Source organism: Manacus vitellinus, unplaced genomic scaffold, assembly GCF_001715985.3.
Source record: "Manacus vitellinus isolate BGI_N305 unplaced genomic scaffold, ASM171598v3 scaffold_37_pilon, whole genome shotgun sequence".
Lineage (NCBI taxonomy): Eukaryota > Metazoa > Chordata > Aves > Passeriformes > Pipridae > Manacus > Manacus vitellinus.
In genome coordinates, this window is record NW_021940517.1 from 198,562 (window position 1) to 220,036 (window position 21,475).

General features: G+C 38.7%; 1 protein-coding gene across 1 annotated transcript in view; it reads right to left on the reverse strand.

Moving 5' to 3' along the window:
- AGPAT4 (1-acylglycerol-3-phosphate O-acyltransferase 4) overlaps positions 1-20,766 on the reverse strand; it is a 58,828-nt gene extending 38,062 nt beyond the window's left edge. The window contains exon 1 of the mRNA XM_018077452.2: positions 20,539-20,766. Coding sequence (XP_017932941.1) covers positions 20,539-20,716 — 178 coding nt within the window. The 5' untranslated portion in view covers positions 20,717-20,766. The remainder of the gene's footprint in view (positions 1-20,538) is intronic.
- Between the last annotated feature and the right edge of the window lie 709 nt (positions 20,767-21,475).

A 21,475-nucleotide genomic window follows, 5' to 3' on the forward strand; every position in this document is an offset into this window, starting at 1 on the left:
ACTGACCCTCCAAACTATTCCTGCCAGGTTTTAACGGGTGGGGGGAGGCTGGCCACAATCTTGTTTTGCTCCAGTGGGTGGGAGCTTGGGAATTTTTCTGGGTTTATCAGTATTATTTATCAGTATTATTTAGCATTCTTCTTGATAAAGAGTTATTTTTTCACTTACATCTGGGCATGTTTGGTCTCTTTCTCTCTCTCTCCGTATTGGAGAGAACCAGGGGTACTGGAGGAAGGAGACCTCCATCTGAGGTCTCTGCCCCTCCAAATTGTCTCAAACCAAGACAGCTGTGAAGATATAGAAACATGTACCTTCCAGATTTCCCCTGCTAAGAGCTGCCTTATGAAACACACTCACAATTTTACATCTTTCCAAGGGTATAGCTTTCTACTGCATTTATATTGGAAATAAAAGCCCTCCGCTCCTCCACTGTGTTGACAAAAAAGCCAACTTTTTTGTCCTGAGAAAAGCCATTCCACTTCAAGTGTGGATTTTTTATTTATTTTGTCTTTTTCCAAGGAACTTGAACAAACCCAGTAATATATCATGAATCTCACTATAGGTGTGCCACATGCACACATTACATATTTTCAGTCTCAACTATATTCCAAAAAAGCATAGGTAAAAATATTTCTAGAAGCGGTTTGATTCTTCAGGCTTCACATAAGCAGGATTTTTGTTTGAATACATACTGCAGAAATAGGTCCCTATTCCTCACCTCACATGCCATTTATCACTGATATGCTCAGGCAGTTGCTGCAGAAACAGAAAGAAGGCATTGAACACCTCTGTATTTAAAATACCATCTGCAAGCTTCTAAGCTCTTAACATGCTTCTTCCCTCCTTCACAGTACAGATGATTAGAGGAAGTTTCCTCCTCTTTGTACAGCAGTCATAACATTGCAAGTAGAAATCAACTGTATGGGGGGAAAAAAGATTCTCTTGCTCCCATCCAGGACTGGTCTAAGACCCTCCCTTTGATGAGGGTTTGGAGTTTCAGCATCACAATAGAGCTGGTAAATTCATATTCAACGACATCATGAGGGTTCCTACCTTTCAAAGTAATTCCTTCAGTGACACTTTCAAACAATTAATGCAAAGGAAGGAGAAAAATCAAAGGAACTTGAAATCTCTACTCCCTGCTTTGAAGGCAGAGTCCTTGCAGCACATTACAACTAGCTTAGAAGAAGAGAGAAAACGGCAGGGAGAAAACGACTTCAAACGTCTAATATGAATACTCTGTCTGATTAGGAATTTTGAGTTGTTCTACCTTTCTGAAATAAAAAAAGGCTCTCATCCTGCTACACGAAACAGCCTCTACCTCCTGCAAGAGTAGTTTCCTAGCCCTTCACTGCACAAATCTGAACTGCTTCAATGCTTGCACTTCTAAAGAAATAACTAGAAAGAAAACATCTCCAAGGCAGACGTGAACTATAAGTGGTTATATGAAAAAAAAACATTTAAGGGAAGAAGGGAAACACAGAGTTTATTGAGACTTGTTATCTTCCACCTCAAAGTTTTCAAGAATGAGTCATTAAAACAGTTATCACTGTTCTTCTGTAGAAGTTGTTACTAATTCCTTTACCTAACTATTCTTGATAAGGAGCAGATCACCTACTGTGGTTCCTTCCAACCTTATCCATTCTGTGATTATGTGATAAGCCATGAAAACACTTGCTTACAAGACTAACTATAAATTTCCTGTTTTAAAATGTAATTAAAACATACTTATTTATTGACACAATAAGTACAATCATTTGAAGATCTCAAGTGCGTAACCTGTTTTAAGGAGCTACAGAACTGTAACTCTTTGTACGTCACGTACCCGCATGACATAATTTTCTTTAACCTATGTATCAAGGCAACACCAAGAAAAAGAATTTAGAAAATCCTTATGGGAATATATGGTAAAAGCATAGTAAGCTCTCCAATACAAATATAAGCAAGACAAGTGGGCAAGTTGTCACCATTTCAAAGACCAGATAGGGTGAATGGCTGCGTGATGAATGAGTACATTGCATGGAAGACTGGGGAAAGCATTTTAAAAAATGCAAAAATAAGGCTAAACATAGAGTGACAGACAGCATAGTCTAGTTCATGTCTGTCTATGTAAGAATGACATACAATAATAACTCACTACCTTTCCAGATTTTCAGACTACAGGTGTACTTCCTAAACATTTTTCACAGAATTAATTAAGTCTACAGGTAACTAAAAAAAGCAAGTCTGTATCTTCCTTGGACTACTCAAAAGCCCTCTGTGTACCACAGACAGGGTTAAACCCCTGAGTGGTACCTACTATACTTACTAATCATGAAGCTCCATAAGAGGTTTTCAAAATACTTCCAAGTACTGACAATTCCACAGTCTCCTCACACAGGCTATTCTAGTGTTTCACTAAACTGACCAGGCATTTATTTCTGGTCTCCACTTTCTTTTCCTCTACAGGAGCTGCAGGAAAACTTGAAGGCAGGAATTCTGCTATAAGATTGCACTGATTAGATACATGAAACTGGAGCTCAGAGCTGGAACATTACTAAATGACTACAGGAAAAAAATTTAAACTTAACTGATTATTATAAAAAAGCATATAGGTATTTCCTGTGAGGGTGAACAAAAAGTAGTTCTTAGGAAAAAAAAACAACTGCAGCTCTTAAATCAAGCAATGCCTTTCCCACTTTCCCAAGATGAAGGGGAGGTCATTCAGGGAGCCCAATCAGACAAGGCATCAGTTCTTCAGCATCAAGCAGATTCCCTTCCATTCTTTACTCTACGTGAGCAACACATCCAGGGGTGCGTGTGACCACCAATGAGGTGTAATGGAGTAATCTGGTTCAATCCAAGACAGAGGTCCCGGTCATCAAGCTGTAGGAAAATGCTGAAGTTGACCGGTTTAAACAGAAGAAAAAACCCAAAACCCAGCCCCCTCTTTCCTTTGTGCTGCCACCACCCATTCCCTACCCCAACATTTACCAGAGCTGGTGGTACAGTCACTGATATCTTTGGACCTCTTTTTCCCTCCCTTAAAGTTGTCTTGCAGCAAAAAGTAGGTGGCTGATGGCAGGGTATATGGGGAATTGTGCACATAAATTTCAAAAGAAAAACAAAGAAACCCCTTCTCTGTTGGCTACAGGTCTGGTTTTGAAGATTTTTGCACAAGTCTCCATGGAAGATCCTGTAAGCAATTCCCCTGAATAACACTTCAGTTAACTACATGGCTGTGCTGTTAGGGACAGAAGTCATTAAAAGTGAAGAAAGCAGAAATGATGACTTTTAATTCCTTATCCATCACAGTAAGTTACTGGGTGTGCTTGCAAGAAAGAAGATAAGCACAGTACAGCCCTTTCATACAGTCAGGTTCCAAGTCCCATTCATTTCAGCATTAGCTTGCAGGAAATTATTTTATGTACCTTTCTTCAAAAATCATATATTCCAACACAGGCAATGTGCTGCCTTTGCCACAAATGACTGAGGACAGTATATCATGTGCTGATCAAAGGAGTTAGTACCGACAAACAGCTGGCAAGTTCCTATGACACCAACATTTGTTTTGTATGGGCGTGAAATCAGGCAATCGCGTCTCTTCTAGATGCGGTTTCTTGTTGTTCAGAACACAAAACAATAAAGCTTTTTCTACAGTGTGCAGGAGCAGCACCACAGAGGAACTGCTTAGCAAAAAAAAATGGTTACAGTTCGTTCACTGCAAGTCACTGTGCAAAAGGAATACTAGTCTTGTTTCAATACTTTCTTTTACGCTTTTTCCTACACACATACATCCCAAAAATTATTTTTTCTTCATGCATCCTTGGTCTACTTGTAGGTTTTATTAATTTTAAGCCTGCATACCTTTAAGAAATACTGTCCCTACCTAGTCACTTGACAAAACCATTCATTTCAGCTGAAAACAAAGCACAGAAGCTACCAACTAGCTCCAGCTAGCAAGGGATCCCCAAGAAGCTTTTGGGAAGAAGTTACTGATAGTCTTGCAGTAGAAAGTTAATTGAGAAGAATAAACACCATATATCTGTCCTGAGCATACATGCATGTTTTCCATGTTGGTAGATTCATATGAGTAACTTCTGCTTCCTCTCAAGGAAATTCTACACTATAGTATACTAAAACCAGTCAGAAGATAGTTGGAAAGGATGATTATGAAGTATTGGATCTGTCACCTCCATAATGCCTGTGTACCTCCAACATACATTAGTGTTCCATAGACAATTTTGTCATTCTCTGTTCTGTATCCCTACTCTCCCTAAACACATATGTACCAACTCTCCTTCCTCTGACAGGCTAAATGGACAAATAGATAAATCAACCTTCAATTAGCTGTTCTCAACCTGAATTTAAACTGAATATTGCAATTTGTGTTTTAAGCCTGAAAAAGGATTTCTGTATGCAAATCCTTTACTGTTTTCCCTGTATGTCAACTGGTCTAATAAAAACAATACTTTTGACTGTAAACTATTTATATTATCCATTTTCCTTAACCCTGTCCCAACTGTGTTCAGCCAATCAGACATCATCATCCCTAACAGTGAACATCAGATATGCTACAGCCTCCTGTTAACCATGAGGACAGGCAGTTTCTGTCATAATACTTCATACTGTTCAAGAAATAAATAGCACTTCACAAAAGTCATCTCCACCGCCCTCACAAAAGGCAGTGGGGCTCCAGATGTCAGTACTAATTTAACAGCACTAAACAACTCTTCTAGCTTGCATAAACTTGTCTCTCTTAAGCAACAAGAACCATCCACTATCTTGACTGTTATTTGCACTCAACTATTCCTAAAGTAATGAAGGATTTACACCACCTTCTTGAAGTTTAACATAGGTTTCTGGCATGCACATCAGTCATACGTTCTGCTGAGGTGGCCTGTGAGGATGCAGAAGGCATTCTGGAGAAGTATGCCTCAAGTGGTTCTGTCACTACTGCTATGCAAGGTCTGCACTGTGAAGCAGACTTTCTGAATAAGAAATGTACCTAAGAAGTATCATGAAAACTTTTGCTCTGTCCTTAGTAGAAGGAAGCATCTTAGTAAGCAGTAGCTGGTGTCAGGTTTCCGTGAATATTGGATTATGTTTTTTATTAAATTATTCCATATTTGATATACACAAGTCAGGAAGTCTAGTAGATTCATCTGTACAAGCACAGAAAGGCAGAAGAGATGAGTGCTGGGAGAACAAACATGAAAAGAGCAAGTGAGAAACAAAATAAGGTATTAAGTGTTCTGCAGTGTTCACTAATGCGGCAATTGATAGCCCTTATCAGTTAGTTTGGGCTTGCACAGCAGCCACTTTCTAAAGAGACAATCAAACAACTTTCATATTCTGGCATACAGACTCACTCTGGGACAAAGCAAAACACCACCTGATCCATCGTACAACTCTCTCCTGCCATGCCTTCATCAAGTATGACCCTGCAACATGCCTTACCCAGGGGAGTGTGCAAGGATTAACTTCTGTATCCCGCTGATGAAGTTGTTGAAGCAATGACAGCTTAAATGAACAGCGCATATGATGTTATTCCAGTTCTCATTTTGATGGTTAGGGTGGCATACTGCTGTTGAAATCCCAAAACAGAAGCTTAAATGAGGACAGGGTGACCTATATTAAGCACAAGCAAGGGCCATCTTAAATTGATACTCAAAAAAAATCAAATCCAATAATTATGTAGTGGTTACAAATCTGCTCTTATAAAACACCAAATGTATGAACACGTACTTGCCATCAGGTATTTGAATTTCTACAGTTTCTTTTTAAGGAATTTGCTGATACCAGAAGGGCAGGGAAAAAAAGAGGCTTCAAATCTAATACACCCAGACAATACCAAGCCATTCACATAGTACAATAAAAGAAATTGCTATTAATAAACTTTGTGGAAGATACAAAGTCAGAACAAAGTTAAAAATCAAATGACCTTGAGAGGGAGGGTAACAGAAATGGAATTAATTTTGATAGGACAGATCATCGCATATCTTACAGAACTAATAAAAATAGAGCCTCATAATTCGGAAATGACAGATAAGAGAGATATCTGGGAATATTCGCTTCCCACTGAAAGTTTCTGCTCCATTCATATTACGCAGCTCTAAGAAGGAAAAAGATGGCATCAGGATACTTGTTCCTGGAGACAAGGGAATGGCGCTTTGCACCACTGAGAGAATCTCTGGGCCAGCACATCAGTACCCAACATCCACGCTCAGGAAGGAAACACTGAAACAAAGCAAAGGCAGAACAGGGCTATCGGGATGACCTGAAAGTAGAAAAGTTTGGCTCACTCAAGCTATCAAGCAAATGCTGGAAGAGGGTTGGGTTTCTCCTTGTGAATATGGCTTATGGATGCGGAAAGTTAATGGTACAGAAAAAGAACAATTTAAGCTCAATACTACTAACACAAGAACATTCGTGTCTAAAGTGACTGAAAACACAGGTATCTGATATTCTGAAGCTTTTTCTAATCACTTTCACAGATTAAAAATATTTAACAGTTTTATAAATTATCTTAAAAAGAGCACATTATTCCGCTGCTAGAAACACTATGAATTTACTTCAATGATACAGGAGCTCCTTTCTAGTCCTATTTCCTCTAATTAGAAAAAAGTGAGATTTTCCAAACAGATCTCTCTCCTCTCTTCCATCACTGCTTGAGAAACACACTGCAGACCAAGAAACACTACTACGAGCATTCAGTGGACAAGGAGGAAGACAGTAATAAGCAAAGGCTTCTCTTTAAGCAGGGCAGCACCAGCCAGAAACCCTTCCCAAAGGAGTTATCAGTTGAAAAATCACCTTCCAGGGGGCCAGGATCTGAAAAATTGAGTATCCAAAGAAGCAAATATAAACTAAGTCAATGGATGTCAGTCTTAAGTTGTATTTATTCAATCACAATTGGCCTCTTTGACATAAGATGTCATTAATGTTTCTGTAATTATAGGACAATCAACATTGTTCACGCTCAGGACTCATACTTTCTTAGGACTACAGCACGTGTACAGGTGTGACTGGGGTTCTTTTGCCATGTGCATTACTTACATGTACTAATTAGATCATCTTAACATTAGGAAAATTATCTGACACAAGTGAATCATGTTTAATCCACATATTTAGGAAGAAGCCCTATTTTCACATAATTTCTCTCCTTCGAGCATGTAGTTTTTCAATAGCCTTAATTTCTATATATAGCAAGTTTATCCTCCTTAGCTGCAAATCAAAAATCAAGAATTTGGGCTTTAGAAAGAAAGCATTTCAGAACAAGAGAGAAAATCCCGTTATTTTTGCTGCTCTAAATCCATTCCATTGATATCTTTAACCTGTATTTTCAGCTCCTGACAAGAAGAGATGCAAATTTATCTTTGAGAAGAATGACTAATGATAAAAAAACTAACAGTTCCTAGAGAAAGCAATCTCCAGCACAAACTGTTAGAAAAGTGTATTTAATTATGAAACTGAAAAAAGATAATTTAAATCCTAACAAAATCTGCAGTGTTTTTAAATAAAGCCTCTAGTTAACAAGAGTTACATTTCACAGAGGTGTAAATAAATAAAAAAGAAGAAACTAATCTCTGCAGAACAGCAGAACAAGAAAACTGGGGATAATGGCTTCTAACATTTCTGTACTTTTCCAGTAATATTTACTTTTGATTTCAGATAACTACTGCACTCAAAAGAAACATCTACATATTACTAGAGATGATATACTACAAACTATTTTTAGACTTAAGCCATGGTAGATAGCTTCTACTTAGTCTTCTTATGCACAAGATATTCTATCTGAATTTCAAAAATGGAAACAAAAAGCTGACTGAGTACCTGTATTATATCTTCAGAGTTAATGGTGAATAACCACGGAACCTTTATCACTGAGAACACTGTTCAGAACAAAACCATTACTCATTTTTCACTTGCATTCTCTTAATTCCCTGTCTCTGTCTGTAATCTTACAGTATCTCATCACATGAGGTCTTGAGAGACAAGAACTATGTCCCAGTGCTTATTTTAGCTTCTTAATCCGTATCAGTGACTTTCACAAAATGTTCTTTAGAGAGACAATAAGGTCAGAAACTACAAATCAAACAAATGGCTTTCATGAATTAAAAATAAACTACTACAGTTCAGATATACCTATCAAATATCAAGCTGTGATTTTTCTACTGGGTTCAGTCTGTAACCCCTCAAGATAATGTTATCCAAATATATAAATTTACAAAAATTCCCACTTTTTCTTATCAAAGAATTGAATACACATCAGAAAGTGCACATTCTGTTAAGACAGACATATCCAACAATATTACATACAACAATATTACACCACACCTAAGGACATCAGTGCCTCTTGATTCACATTTAGTTTGGTTGTGCTTACATTCCTATTTCCTTGAAGCTTTTAGAAAATTAATCCACTGGTGGAACACTCCAACCTGCTCAGACAGCCTGCAGCTTGTGTGCTCCAGCTGGTGAGAATGTAAAGGCACTCACTTGCCCAACCTCTCACTGCTCAGACTGAAAGGATATCCACAAAAAACACACAGCAGAAACTCTGTGCAAAGAGGTAACCAGCTTCTTCCTTTTTCATGTCTGCTGCAACTGTGTGGTATTCTTAGAACTATTTGTGTTGAATAACTTTCCTATGAAACAGAGGTTTAGCTTACATGGTACATGGAAACCTTGCATCATCAACTGGCTCCAAGTTTACACTCGTCGATTCAAGTTTCCAAAAAGACCTCTGGCAGCTACAAAAGGTAGGCTGTGCTTCTCTAATAACCCAAGACACTTTCCTATTCAATGCTTTGCAAATTATGAAGGGTAGCAGGCAGACACACCATTTCAAGTAGGTACAGGAGAAATAGTTATTGCTTCTTTTAAAAGGCACAATCTGACTTGTCATAGCAGTAACAAAATAAAGATCCATCATACAAACAAGGCATGCAGATGTCAGGAGTAGACAGGCATCACAAGATCAGAAGCCTACACACTGTTGATATTTCTGTCAACTTTATGACAGTATTTCTAGCACAACAGAATCACAAGAAAAATATCGGGAAATTTTTCAAGATTTAAGCAGGGGTTACAATATTACATTAAGTATACCAGGTACCAGAACTTTATTCCATGACAAACTGATGAAAACTGTAGAGAAATCACAGAACAAAAAAGACAGCCTATCACAAGAGTCAGTGATTTCCTTGACCTTAGCTAGAAAATTCCTTTCTGAATTATCTTTTCCACCTTTATTGCCTCAACTTTCTCAAAACAAGATCCATGTGACCCACTGACTTGGATGCAGTATTTATCAGCTTGCAAAACAATGGAGGCAAAATTATCCTCTTTTCACCCTCTAGGCCATACACACTTCTGATTTACAATGGATTGAAATACTCTCCTTTTAACTCATGCAGGCTCATGCTTGCTCTTTGCCTAAGGAAGACCTAGAGCTTTTTAAAAACAACTCTTCTTGATGGTCAACTGGACTTCTCACAGGACTTCAGCCACTCAGAATTAAGAGAAGCACAGTAGCAGCATCAGTTCTGGTTGCTATATCAGACCCATCAAAGGCAGACTGCACAGCTGTTAGGTTGCCTGCTGGCACTGTGCCAGAGGTTTTTGAGGTTCTGTGCAGGCACTTAGAATTTCTCTAAAATCTTGCCTAAAAAGCTGGAAAGCAGAACGCCAGTGTAAATAAACACTTCTTAGTATTTGAATTTCCTGATCGTATTTGAAGGTTTAGACAATAACCTCCTCTGTTATCAATATTGCTGCTTCATTGTCTTTGCAACTGCTTGCACCACAGTAGAACCCAGAAGGGACACGAAGAGCTTGAGGTACTCCAGTCCTGTCTCATTAGGGGCTTTTTACTTGAAAGTGGTGTATTTTTTACCCGTTCAAATTCTTCTCCAAGTGGAACTGCCACATAACCCAACAGCAGTGGAAGAAAATGTCAGCTGAAGGACAGAAATCACTCACAACCTAGGTTGCTGTGAGCATCTTTCCTTACAATTTCTTTCTGCCTGCCAAGGGTGTGACTGAGAAGCTTGTGAGACAACACTTCAGCCAGATGGCACGCAAAGGCTCTTCCAACAGCCTGGCTCTGTGGGACAAAGCTTGCATGGAGACTTCCACAGGGGAGAACTCAATGCACAGTCTTCCAAGTGTTGCAGCATATCAGATTGCTCCTTAACATAGTAATGCAGTAAGGCAAGCAAACAGATCTCAAAGTTCAGCAAGGAACTTTGATTTATGACCTTTGTGCAAGAGGTACATACTCTTGAAGAGAAACAGTAGAGCTTCTTCTACCGAGGGTCCAGCCCCAAAACTGAAGAGGAAGCGTCTCTCTGCTCTTAACTAAGAAACAGTAAAGAAAAAATAAATCTAAACCAAGATTCAAACACTGGTTTAAGTGTTTTAAAATACACTTCTCTTTTTTTTCTTCAAATCAGAGCTGGCCATTTATTAAAAAAGCCCACACAACAAGGAATGTGGACAGGAAAGATGGTTTCATCTACCATCCCTAGATGGGCAGGGACAGAAGGAGCCCTACGCTGGCCACAGAGCCCACTGCTCACCTTTTAGATGCAGAGAGCTCAGGCAGGGTATGCAGTGTACAGAAACAGTCTCCAGACAAGCACACAAGGCAGTGTTCTTTTATAGAGCACTGGGCACACACCAATTGCTGAAAGCGAAGCTCACTGACAACTGCTCAAAGGCAGTTATGCACTATACAGAGTGACTGGCAAGGAATGATATGCTAAGAGGAACACTTCATAAATGTGCCATTTCGAATACTAAAGTATCCAAAGAAAGTTTCCACTTTAAAGAGGTAACAACCACCTCCTCCCAACACTTACTAATTTGTCAACACAACTTCAAGATAAAAATCACAGATTTAAAAACCAAACTGAAGATTGACGTTACACAGATTTTTTCCCCTCACTTTTTTTTGTTTCCCTCAAACATACACTAACACTTACACCAGATCCTCTACTGGAATAAAAATAATCTCCAGTGTAGTCACTGTTACACCATGCTGAGTTACACAAAATAACGACTAGAATCATCATGCCTGTTACAAAGCTAAAGGTTTATCTTTGCTTTGATCTTCTTGTCAATCTATTTGCAATTCAGCCTCAATGCTTACTTAGTCACAGAAATAAAACCTGCATGTACATGTGCATAAAGTGGTTAGTGTAATAAGTGAAAAATACATTGCTTTATTAAAACTCTATGGCTGTAATTTTGAAGGCTGATATTACACAACGTTCTGCTGCTTGCTGTGCCTCAGCTCCATGAACATGGTTCATTTAATTTTCTTACAGAATTAAGACAACAAAACACTATTGATGAAAAGGTGATTCATCCTTTTTGATGGAGTGTCATCAGTGTTTTCAGGTGAAAAACACAAGACAAATAAACTATAGGCAGTTTAATATGGCCAAGCTAGGATGTAAAACAGCCAAGCTGAAATTGCTTTGAGAACCAAGATCAGAATCAGATTTAATGTATGATCTTAAGTGCAGAAACCTTCAAGGTACACTGAAAGCCAGAATGGGCTTTTCTCACAGAGGCTATGATAGAGGAACCAAAACCTTGTGGTTAAAATATACATTAAGGCATGTCTGATCTGGGCATAAGCCTTCCAGTTACTGCATGTGTACTGGCATACCACCTCGCTTTCCAGGTTCACTCTGGTTCCTATTCCTGTATTGTCTTCCCTCTCTAAACACACACTGATCATTCAAGTTTAATCAAATAGATTCTCCCTTTCTAACATAACACCCACAAAATGTAAAACATGATTTTTCCTAAGGAGAAGAAGACGTTTTAAGTCAGCATATGTATTCCTGAAACAAGATATTTCAATTGATGATGCCTTCTCTAGTGCAGTCCTGAGCTAGAGGGTGAAGAAACTCAGAAACAAGTTTTGTTCATTTCTTTAGCCACTATTCCTTTTAAACTATCTCCATGCTGCAAGTTAAAAGCAACCCTCCCTTCAGAAAAAAACAAAACAGCTGTACACTTCAAACATTTAATTTCACAGCTTTTTTCTGTCTTTTATCCTGACATAATCTGTCTACAACGCAGCTTCTTCTCTCCAAGTTACAGTGTGTGGAACAAAGCCAGCCTCACTAGTACAATGGGTTTAACACAAATACAGATCTACAGTAGTCAGTGTTTTGAAACGTTCTTTTCAAACCCTTTGGGGAAATTAATTATTTAACAGCCACGTGTCAGAGAGATTTGTCTCGCATTTGAAGGCTCCTCTTATGCTTCTTCCCCAAGGAATTTGGCAATACTCCCATGTTTCAACAAACCAGCAGTTCCTCGTATGGGACCAGTTAGTGCAGATAACAAACAAGCATTTCCTCCTGCTCCTCTGTCCACCTGGACTGCCCTCAAAGGTCAGCACATGGCTCCTTGTTGAAGGCATAATGAGGCAGTAAACAGAGCAGCAGGAATGACCTTCCAAACGAAATACCAGAAATCAGCAAAACTGCCCTTCCAGACAGATAAGTTGGTCTCACAGGTTTCTTCTACTAACATTTACTTTTCATATGTCAAGAGAAGACATCCTACAAAAGTACCCACCTGCAACAGGTACTGCTCATATATGAGAGCAAACAATCTTCCTGCTCCTTTTTTGGTCTTCCCTGCTTAAAAATGCAATCATGATTACGGGACTTTTCCACAGCAAGAAATCAATGACATGAACTGGAAATAAAGGAGATATTCCAGCATCCTGACTCTTTATATGAAGATCAAAGACAGCATTATCATTCCCACACCAGTTGGGACAAAGTACTCAACTTCTCATATTGTTCACAGGAATCACTTTTGAAAAACAGTCCTGAAGATTAGTACAGCACTCCAATATCCTACACAACACAGGAGTAACCTAACATATCACTGCTCTTAAAAGAGGTCCAATTCCCATTCCTATATTTCCAAGACAGCAAAAGGACTTTCAAAGGACTTATTTACATGGCACATACATCAAGCAACAGCACAGAACTGGTCTTTCCCATTAAGTCACTAAGTCCAACACTGTAACCCACACAGCTTGGGCTGCTCCTGGAACGCTGCCCTTCTGCTCACCTGCACTTGCATAATGATCTATTTATCAACCATCATTTGCTTTCCACATGAAGAAATCTATCACTTCTTATCAGAATAAAGTCAGTATCTCAAACACTCACGGATCTACCATTCCAGCCTTTCTAATTCCCACCTGACAACTGCATGCACCTACAGGAAGGTACAAGCTATAGCCATACAACTATGGAAATTTAAATCATCTTTCAGGAAACCTTGAATTTTAAGCATGAATTAATGAAGAGCCTGTGAAGACGCAAGGGAAAGGAACTCTATAGTAAGTTTTAATCCAAGCAGAAGTTTTCTGAACTTTTAGTATTATAAAAAAATATTGAAAATTTAGTGTTATACCAAAAGGAAAATGTACTATGGTCTCAATTTTAAACTGTAGATAAAATAAAAACATTTGGAACCTGAAGAGTTATGTCAGCTATTTTGCTTGTGTATATCCCTCCACCTTTATGAGCACAAAAGGCATTATGTGTTCAAATAACACAGCTTTAATTGATATATTTTGGTGGGTAGGGCAACTCATTGACTACAATCCAACTTAGATCAGCTTGCATTCAATTTCTGAAAATATAACCCAATTCAGACAATGAAAGCATTTTTCTGAGTACTGCGAGGTTAACATCTTCCTGCATATCTTTTGCCTTTGTACAAAGAGTAGCAAACCAACAAAGGCTGTCTCATAGGCCATACGGATAAATGGTTTGAGTTTGGAGGAAGAAACAGATTCTTTAGTTCTCTGTGATTATACTGTCAATAGAGTCTTCTGCAAACTGCAGAGGGTTAGTACATTGCATATCTTCAGATGAGACACTATATGAGTAAAGGGAAATACCCAGAAAATGTTAGAGAATGGTTTGAGATTGCTTTCAGGAAAAAAAAAATCCAGTAAGATAGGAAAGGAGCTCCTTTACAGCATCAAAGCTCTATTAATGGGAGCCCCAGCCAAAAGCCTCACAGTTGCGGATTTCCCACACTTTTCCAAAAAACAAGGATAAGCTTCTTTAGAAGTGACATCAAGAAATTAAGTCTGTACAATCACTGCTATATGACTCCCATAATTTTGGAAGAGGAAGAATCACCTAGGTGTACACTTTCAGTGGTGCACATTGCTCCAAAGTGAGTGGGAGGGTAGAAGATGTAGCCAATCGACAGCAAATGAGACACACTGCACCTCACTCAGATGTTACATTAGTAGATCTACCTGACCAAACCCAGGAGAATTCAGAGTTCCCCCAGCAGTTCTTCCTATGGAGGTAGTGTTCTTCCCTGGACACGGTTGGATTACTGCTGGTTTGTATTTGCTTGTAACTGGTGATGGTGATCAATGAGATATTCTCTGCATCTCTGCATGAAGTTTACAGGGGATCAAGAGACTACCCTTCAGATTCAGTACTATTTTAGCAATTAAAATCAGGCCTATAGCTAAAATGGGTTTTCTACAAATATGAAATGTTTCTTAACAAGAATTTGATCCTCTGATTGTGACATTCATCCTTAATGAACAAATAACTAGTACAAAAATGTCTTCATATTCTGTGCTGTGACCTGGACCATCACATACCACGTTCCCAAGTTACACCACGCCAGACAGAAGTACTTTCACACAAACTCTCCACATCTACCCCAGTTCAGGAATCTAAGAAGCTTGCTGGCCAGATCTAATGCTTAACAAAAGGCGCTAGAAACTTAGTGATGTGTGATGCTAGACACCAAACAGAATGCTATTCACCCTCCATTGCTTCCCTGCCATCCCTCTTTCCAGTGTGCAGGCTATCATCATCACCCTTCTTCAGATCAGGAATCTGAGGCAATAAAAGAAAAGGAAAACGAAGACAAGTGACCTCTACAAAGGCTCCAGCAACAACAGAATAGTATCAGCAACAGTGAAGATGCTCTTTTCATTAAAGATCAGACTAAGTGCCTCTCTAGCTCTTCACTGGTCTTGCATAGAAAGCATCAGTATCAAAAGTTTTTTTCACATCAATTTTCACAGAAATTAGTTCCTTTCTCCTGAACGAAGACCATATCCCTTTTAGGTTGAATTAGGAACTCTGCTAAAGGTCATGCACAGATGTCATTCAAATAGACCAGTGTGCTTGCAATCAGTATGTCATCTTGGTTGATCCATTCAAGTTCACTGTCAATACTGGAACCACTAAGAAAACTGAATAACGGTACTTGCAAGTGGCATAAAATGAGAAGGATTGAAATGTTATTAGTTGATACAGCAAGTTAATGGTAGTAGGGAAAATACAGAGGCATATGTTATGCACTGCATAGGACTTGTTCATAGCAATTAATGTAATTCTACTCCACAAGCACAATCCAGAAAAAAGGGAGTTCAAGCTGTGATGAGTGCAGCAAACACACACACATGCACACACACACAAACATATAATTTTACTCTACCATTAAAATAATGGAGAACCTGGTCCATTAATTGGCTCCTTCTGTCTTTACAAATTACAGAAAGTCAAGGTTTGGTCTGAGCAGAGAACTGTACAGATAACCAGCAGCACTGTCACAAGTCATCATGGCTAGGCTTCGCGAACAAAGATTTGGGAATGTCACAAGTACATAACACGTATAAAACAGTATTAGAAAGCAGGTTGGAGGAAGGTATCAATGAATTAGAGTAGAGGACACTTTAAAGTAGATAATTTCTACTGGAGTTTATTTTTTTCTAGAATTTATCTAGATTGAAACTAACACGGGCATTTCTTTAGTATACTCGATTTCTACAGTCGTTGCCATGGCTTAGTTTGAGAGAAAACAAGAAAGCTAAGGCGATGGTCTAGCTTTCCAAAAATTCAAATCAACATTTTCACTTTGCGTGACTATCAAATCTGGCCTCCAATTTTCCCCCATTAGTTGTAAACTTTTCATAATCTTTACCAGTGGCTTTGTATGGATGTGGTATGTGGAACCAAGATAACAAAGGCTTATATGGACAAGTAGCTCTTGAGAAAAATACATTTTACAGAGATTACTCAAAACAATGATGCAAACAGGCTAAGCAAGCAGTCACAAGTGCCTTATGAAAGCTCTTTGTTATATATACGTTGACAAGCATAACTGTTTGCTTTATAAATAAAATACTATAGGATTGTATTAAGGGCACTGGCATATTTTGACAACAGCAGACTGTTTCTCCTGCAGCATAAGATGACAATAGAGGGAAGTGGAGGACGAAGAAAGCCCAACCTCTCTGGGGCCTTCTTGCTCTCATCCCTTCCCATCTGCTCAACTGTACCAGAGGCAAGAATTCTCCTCCCTGCCCCAGCATCACCTTCATATGAACAAGTAAAATGAGCCAAGGGCTTCTCTAAACTCCAAGTGGGCAGCAGGCTGTATGCAGGGAAACAAATTTTTGAGCATTAACATGACCCTGATACTACCACAGAGCCTTATTCAGATGTTCAGTCCTCACTGCAAAGCCTATAGTTGTAGATGGAAGGAATTCGCTTTACCGTGTTTATAACAGCCAAGCCAACTTGAAGCAGTTCTCAATTTCCTCCAGTTTTGTGGTTTTTTAGGTAGCTCAGTCATAAGAAGAATCAGTTTCCATCTTGTTTTTGCTGTAGTCAATGAAGAGGAATCAGGGTGCTTCTTTCCATGCAAAGAAGGGTCTTTCCCTCTGTAGAATTGAAAAACTGCAGCCTACATAGTGTAACTTTACCCAGAGGTGTAATAACACCCCTTTCATAGCACAAGAATAGCTATTAGTACTACTATAATTTATTTATGAAGGCAGATTAGAAGCTAAGTCAATTGCTTTTAAAGCTCTTCTGCACCTGTCCACACAACTGTGTCACTGCTGCCAGGTCTTTTGTTTATGCAAAGTTCACCTCATGCAGTGAGTCAGCGGGAGGCCAGTCTGCCACTCACCCTGGGAGCACAAGGGGCATCTCAGCACAAGGAGAAGCTCATTTTCCCCCAGTACAGTAGCAGCAAGACGACAAGTTAACAACCACTGTTCCACTTACGGGCAAATACCTTCCACCCAGCACCTCTAAAGAAGCCATTTATCCTGTATGTGTATGTCCCATTCTAGTAGTCCTGGCACACAGCAGAGTTATGTACCAAACAGCCTGCAGGAGCCCAGCGTGCATTGCTCAACCAAGCACAAACTGATTTAGAAAGGACAAACTACTTTCCCACTGCCCAACAAGCTACGCAGCACATATGGCATGAACCCCAAGACAACCTGTTCCCTCTATGTGTTTGGTCAACTTCACAAGCTAGTGCAGAATAGCTGTGTGTACCCTTTGTGGTGGTTTTCTATCACATAAGGGGAAGAAAGAAGATGTATTCCCACCTCTTCCAATCCGGGCACAAAGAGCATCCATGAGAACTGTACGTATTCCACACTAAGTACTTCCTTCCTTGGCATACATCTTGGCTCTCAGTCTTTTAGAAAAATAAACTGAGAACAATATATCCCTAAATTATTTAAAAATAAACCCCAAGATTGATTGCTTGCTCAACCTTTGTTCTTATGCCATCTTCCAAGCACACTTACTTTTAAAATTTTTATTGCTATCACCTTATTGAGGCTTGCAATGTTCAATTTCCTTAGTAGGGTGCATTCAATTGAGTTCAGTGCTAGGGAGAGTTGATCAGGGTTGTCATTTTACAAAAGGGGATTGGATTAACAGGCAGTTGAAGCAATCTAGGAATATATATTTGGAGCCAGAAAATATTTTCTGAAAGTTAGAAGCCCAAAGGCTTTGGTGTTTTGGTTTTGTGTTGGGGGGAGGAAGGGGTGGTGTTGGGTTCCTGTGTGTGTGCGTGGTTTCTTTTGCTGATTGTTTCTTTTGGGGCTTCTTTGTTTTGTTTCTTTAAACTTAAAACACAACCGAGGGTGCCTAACCCTTACTAGTCTTTTCAAGGCTCATTTTAAGACTAACACAACCCAAAGTCTGTTCTTTTCAAGAATGTCCAAAGTGTGCAACTAACACTCTTCAGTAAAGGTCAAGACACACAGAGGAAACAGAACTAGAACTAACTGTTACTTTGTAGATATTTGTCAAATGGGATAACAGCATCAAACAGGAAGAGTTTATTTATAGTAAAACATGAAAAATATCTTGGAGATATAAAAGCAACCCAAACTGCAATATGGGGAATGGATAAGATACCTTCAGGGAGCAGGACACTTGAACCAAACAAGGCTTCCAATCTGCAATTAAAGTTACTCAATTCAAATTTCATAAAAAGCTGGCAGTTTATCAAAACCAGTATTTTTTCATTTGCAACACTCTCAATAAAAGTTCTCCCCAATGCTAATACATAATTAAGCAGGTCAATAAAGAAGCTAAACACACCCTGACTCACAAGTGGTTTCAAGAAAGGCAACAACTTCTCAACACCAATTACGGAAGGTAACTTGGTGTGTGCCATTATACGTGCTCTGTTCCATTAAAAGCAAGTTGTTGCTCTAGTTAATCTTTTTCACTGTAAATTCAAACTGGAAGCCAAGTTTCCACCTCTTCTTTAACTTACACTGATGAAAAGTTTGAAGTCCATGGTTTTAGCCTGCTGGCTGAAGTTACATAGTTACGAAGAGAAGCTGTAGTGTATTACCCCCTCTTACACACTGTCCATCCCCTAGATGAGACTAGATTGAGCCAAAGTGAAGGATTCAGCCTGAAGACTAGCATAGCTGATATCTCTGCACTAAGCAGCCAAAAGGAAGAATGGGCCAGAAGGCATTGCATGAAGAAATAATAATATACACTTGTATACAGATGTACAGTATCTTCTAAATTCCACGGCTTCAAACATATACTATGCTGCCAGGTAAAAGTAGAAACTTGGTCATATTCAATGTCACTGTACAAACAAATGCATAGTACTTGCATACTCTCTTCAGGGACACACACAGACAGCAAAAATGACTTTTTTCAGAAAGAACATTTTTTCTACACTACAGAAATAATAAAACAGCATCCCCAATTTATTTGGGGCTATACACGCTGATGCAGTTTTGAAATTTAAGTAAAAAAGTATGTCTTAAAAAAATGCTTTGAATAGTTGCTCATCAGAGTCACTGATGAAAGATAAATAATCCCTACTGGTCCCCCAGTCGAGGCATGTGACAGACTTCTACTTCAAGCAGCTTATTATGAATACTAACAATGCTTTCCCTTTTCAGCTTCTTAGTAGCAGAACAGGTGACCTGAACGAAACCATTTTTGCTGCATTTCTCAAACACTGTGTTGGAGGACTGTTTTCCCCAGTATGAAACCATCCATAACTCACTCAGCATTGACAGTGACATCACACTTGAATAATCTTTAGGGAGTATCAAAAGGCATGCATCTTGCAATAGTCTCCTTTTTAGAAAGTACTTCTGAGTTTCAGAAAGGCCCAAGGAAATCTCTCTGGAAGGTGGACACATTTAAAAGCATGCTCCCAGATACTGAACATTAGCATTTTTTAACAGTTTCTGTGAAGAGTTCTCTCTGCTGTAAATTTAGAGCAACTATGAGAAAGTCAGGGAGTGGCAGTGCAATAAAACTGTGCTGAAGCTGCAGTCATAGCTCTTTAAAAGCAAATATATAAGTAGACTGATTATATCAAGAAAATTACACATGCTCCGATAATTCACTGTTGTCAGGTGGAGATTCTACCAAACTCCTACTAACAGAGAACAAACGAATGGGTACGGCTCTCATTCATTCCACTGGAATTACCTGTTCAGTCAAGTGACAGTGACTTTTCACATCTCTCAACAGTTTCAAAGGTCTAGTCTTTCTACAACTAATAAATATCCTGAGCTCATGCTCCCAACTCCCCCATAAAATCAAAATAATTGCAACCCCTGCTTCTTTGAAATGGTTATAGGCTACCTGCTGTATTCTACATTATAACTACATGCATATACTGAATACAGACAGATGCAGCTTAAGGTATGAAATGCCTATTCAAAGAAACAACAGTTCATAACTAGCTTAAGAAAGAAGCATATGAAAGATTTTCCCTTTTTTTACTGTTATTTCCCAGTCCTGAACAGTATTTGCACGTGAAATACTTAAATCAAGATCATAAACAAAATCATGGAAGATAAAAAGATTGAAAGCATTATTGGAACTGACTTGTTAACACTGTAAGCCCACAGATAATAGCCGAACTTGATGAGATGCATTATTTGGTCAATATTTTTCATTTGGCTTAATGGAACTTGATGGATAGCCAAATGAGAGGCATCCTTTCTTCAACATCCTGAGTCCAGCAAGTATTCCAGCATAAAAGGGCAAAAAACATTTCAACACAAGAAGACATTTCAACAAAGCACACATCTCTTCACACAAATGCAGGTGCTGTAGGAAGCAGTCACGACCTTTATAAAGGTTACTTTGAAAACCAGTACTTTTCTACCAATTCCCTCAAGACAAAACATGAAATACTTTAAAAAACAAAATGAAACCTTACGGCTTGAAATGCAGTAAGCCAGCCTGCAGTTGATCCTCCTGAACAGTTGCTTGTTGATTGGCCAAAGTATAAGTGTGAAGAGTTGAATGAAGTTAATGATCAGTCCTGACACTATAAATATGTAGCAGATCAGAAGGTGGCAAATGAATTGAGACTTCAGAAAGCCAATGATGTCCATGATTTGTTGAGAAAGCAAGAGGGTACCTTCGGACACAAAATTCAGAAGACGACCTGCAAAACCAAATAGTATCAGCAGTTACAGAGTGCATTTATTTCTATAAACAGACTTAATATAGGCTTCACATTTTACATTTAAATACACTAAAATGAAACTTATTGTAGAAAAAGCCGTGATGACAATATTTGCAAAAGTAAGTACGGAAAGAGAATACCATATTCTAAATCAATTTACATTTTGCTTTGGAAACAAATTTTCACATTTTAATCCTAATTCTACAAAACTCATGAGCATATGACTCCACTCCTTGGACTACAGTACTCCTCTACCAGGTCTTTATTGATAAAAAATGAGTAAATAATCCACTTACATTGTGATTTGAATTGTCTGTACTTTATAAGACATAAACTGTGACATCTGCTATCTTCAAGAGCAGCTCCAAAGTAAACACAAGCTTTAGAGCCTTGTTAGGATTTGTGCCTTTCTCTACGAGCTATGCCAGCCATGCTCCACAACCTAAAGGTAGCAGCCCTTTAATTCTAGCCTTATTGTCTTACTTCTGTCTCACATTCAAATAACAGTTGATTTTGGCAAGAGAATAAAAGCTTGGCTATGCACAGTACACAGAATTTGTTCAATTATTCCTCGAAACTGCAATTCTGTCAGTTATAATCCATAAACTCAGAAAGGAAACATCAATAACAGCAATGACCCACGACCCAGCAGTGTTTTCAGAAAGAAATCAACCCTTAGGTTACC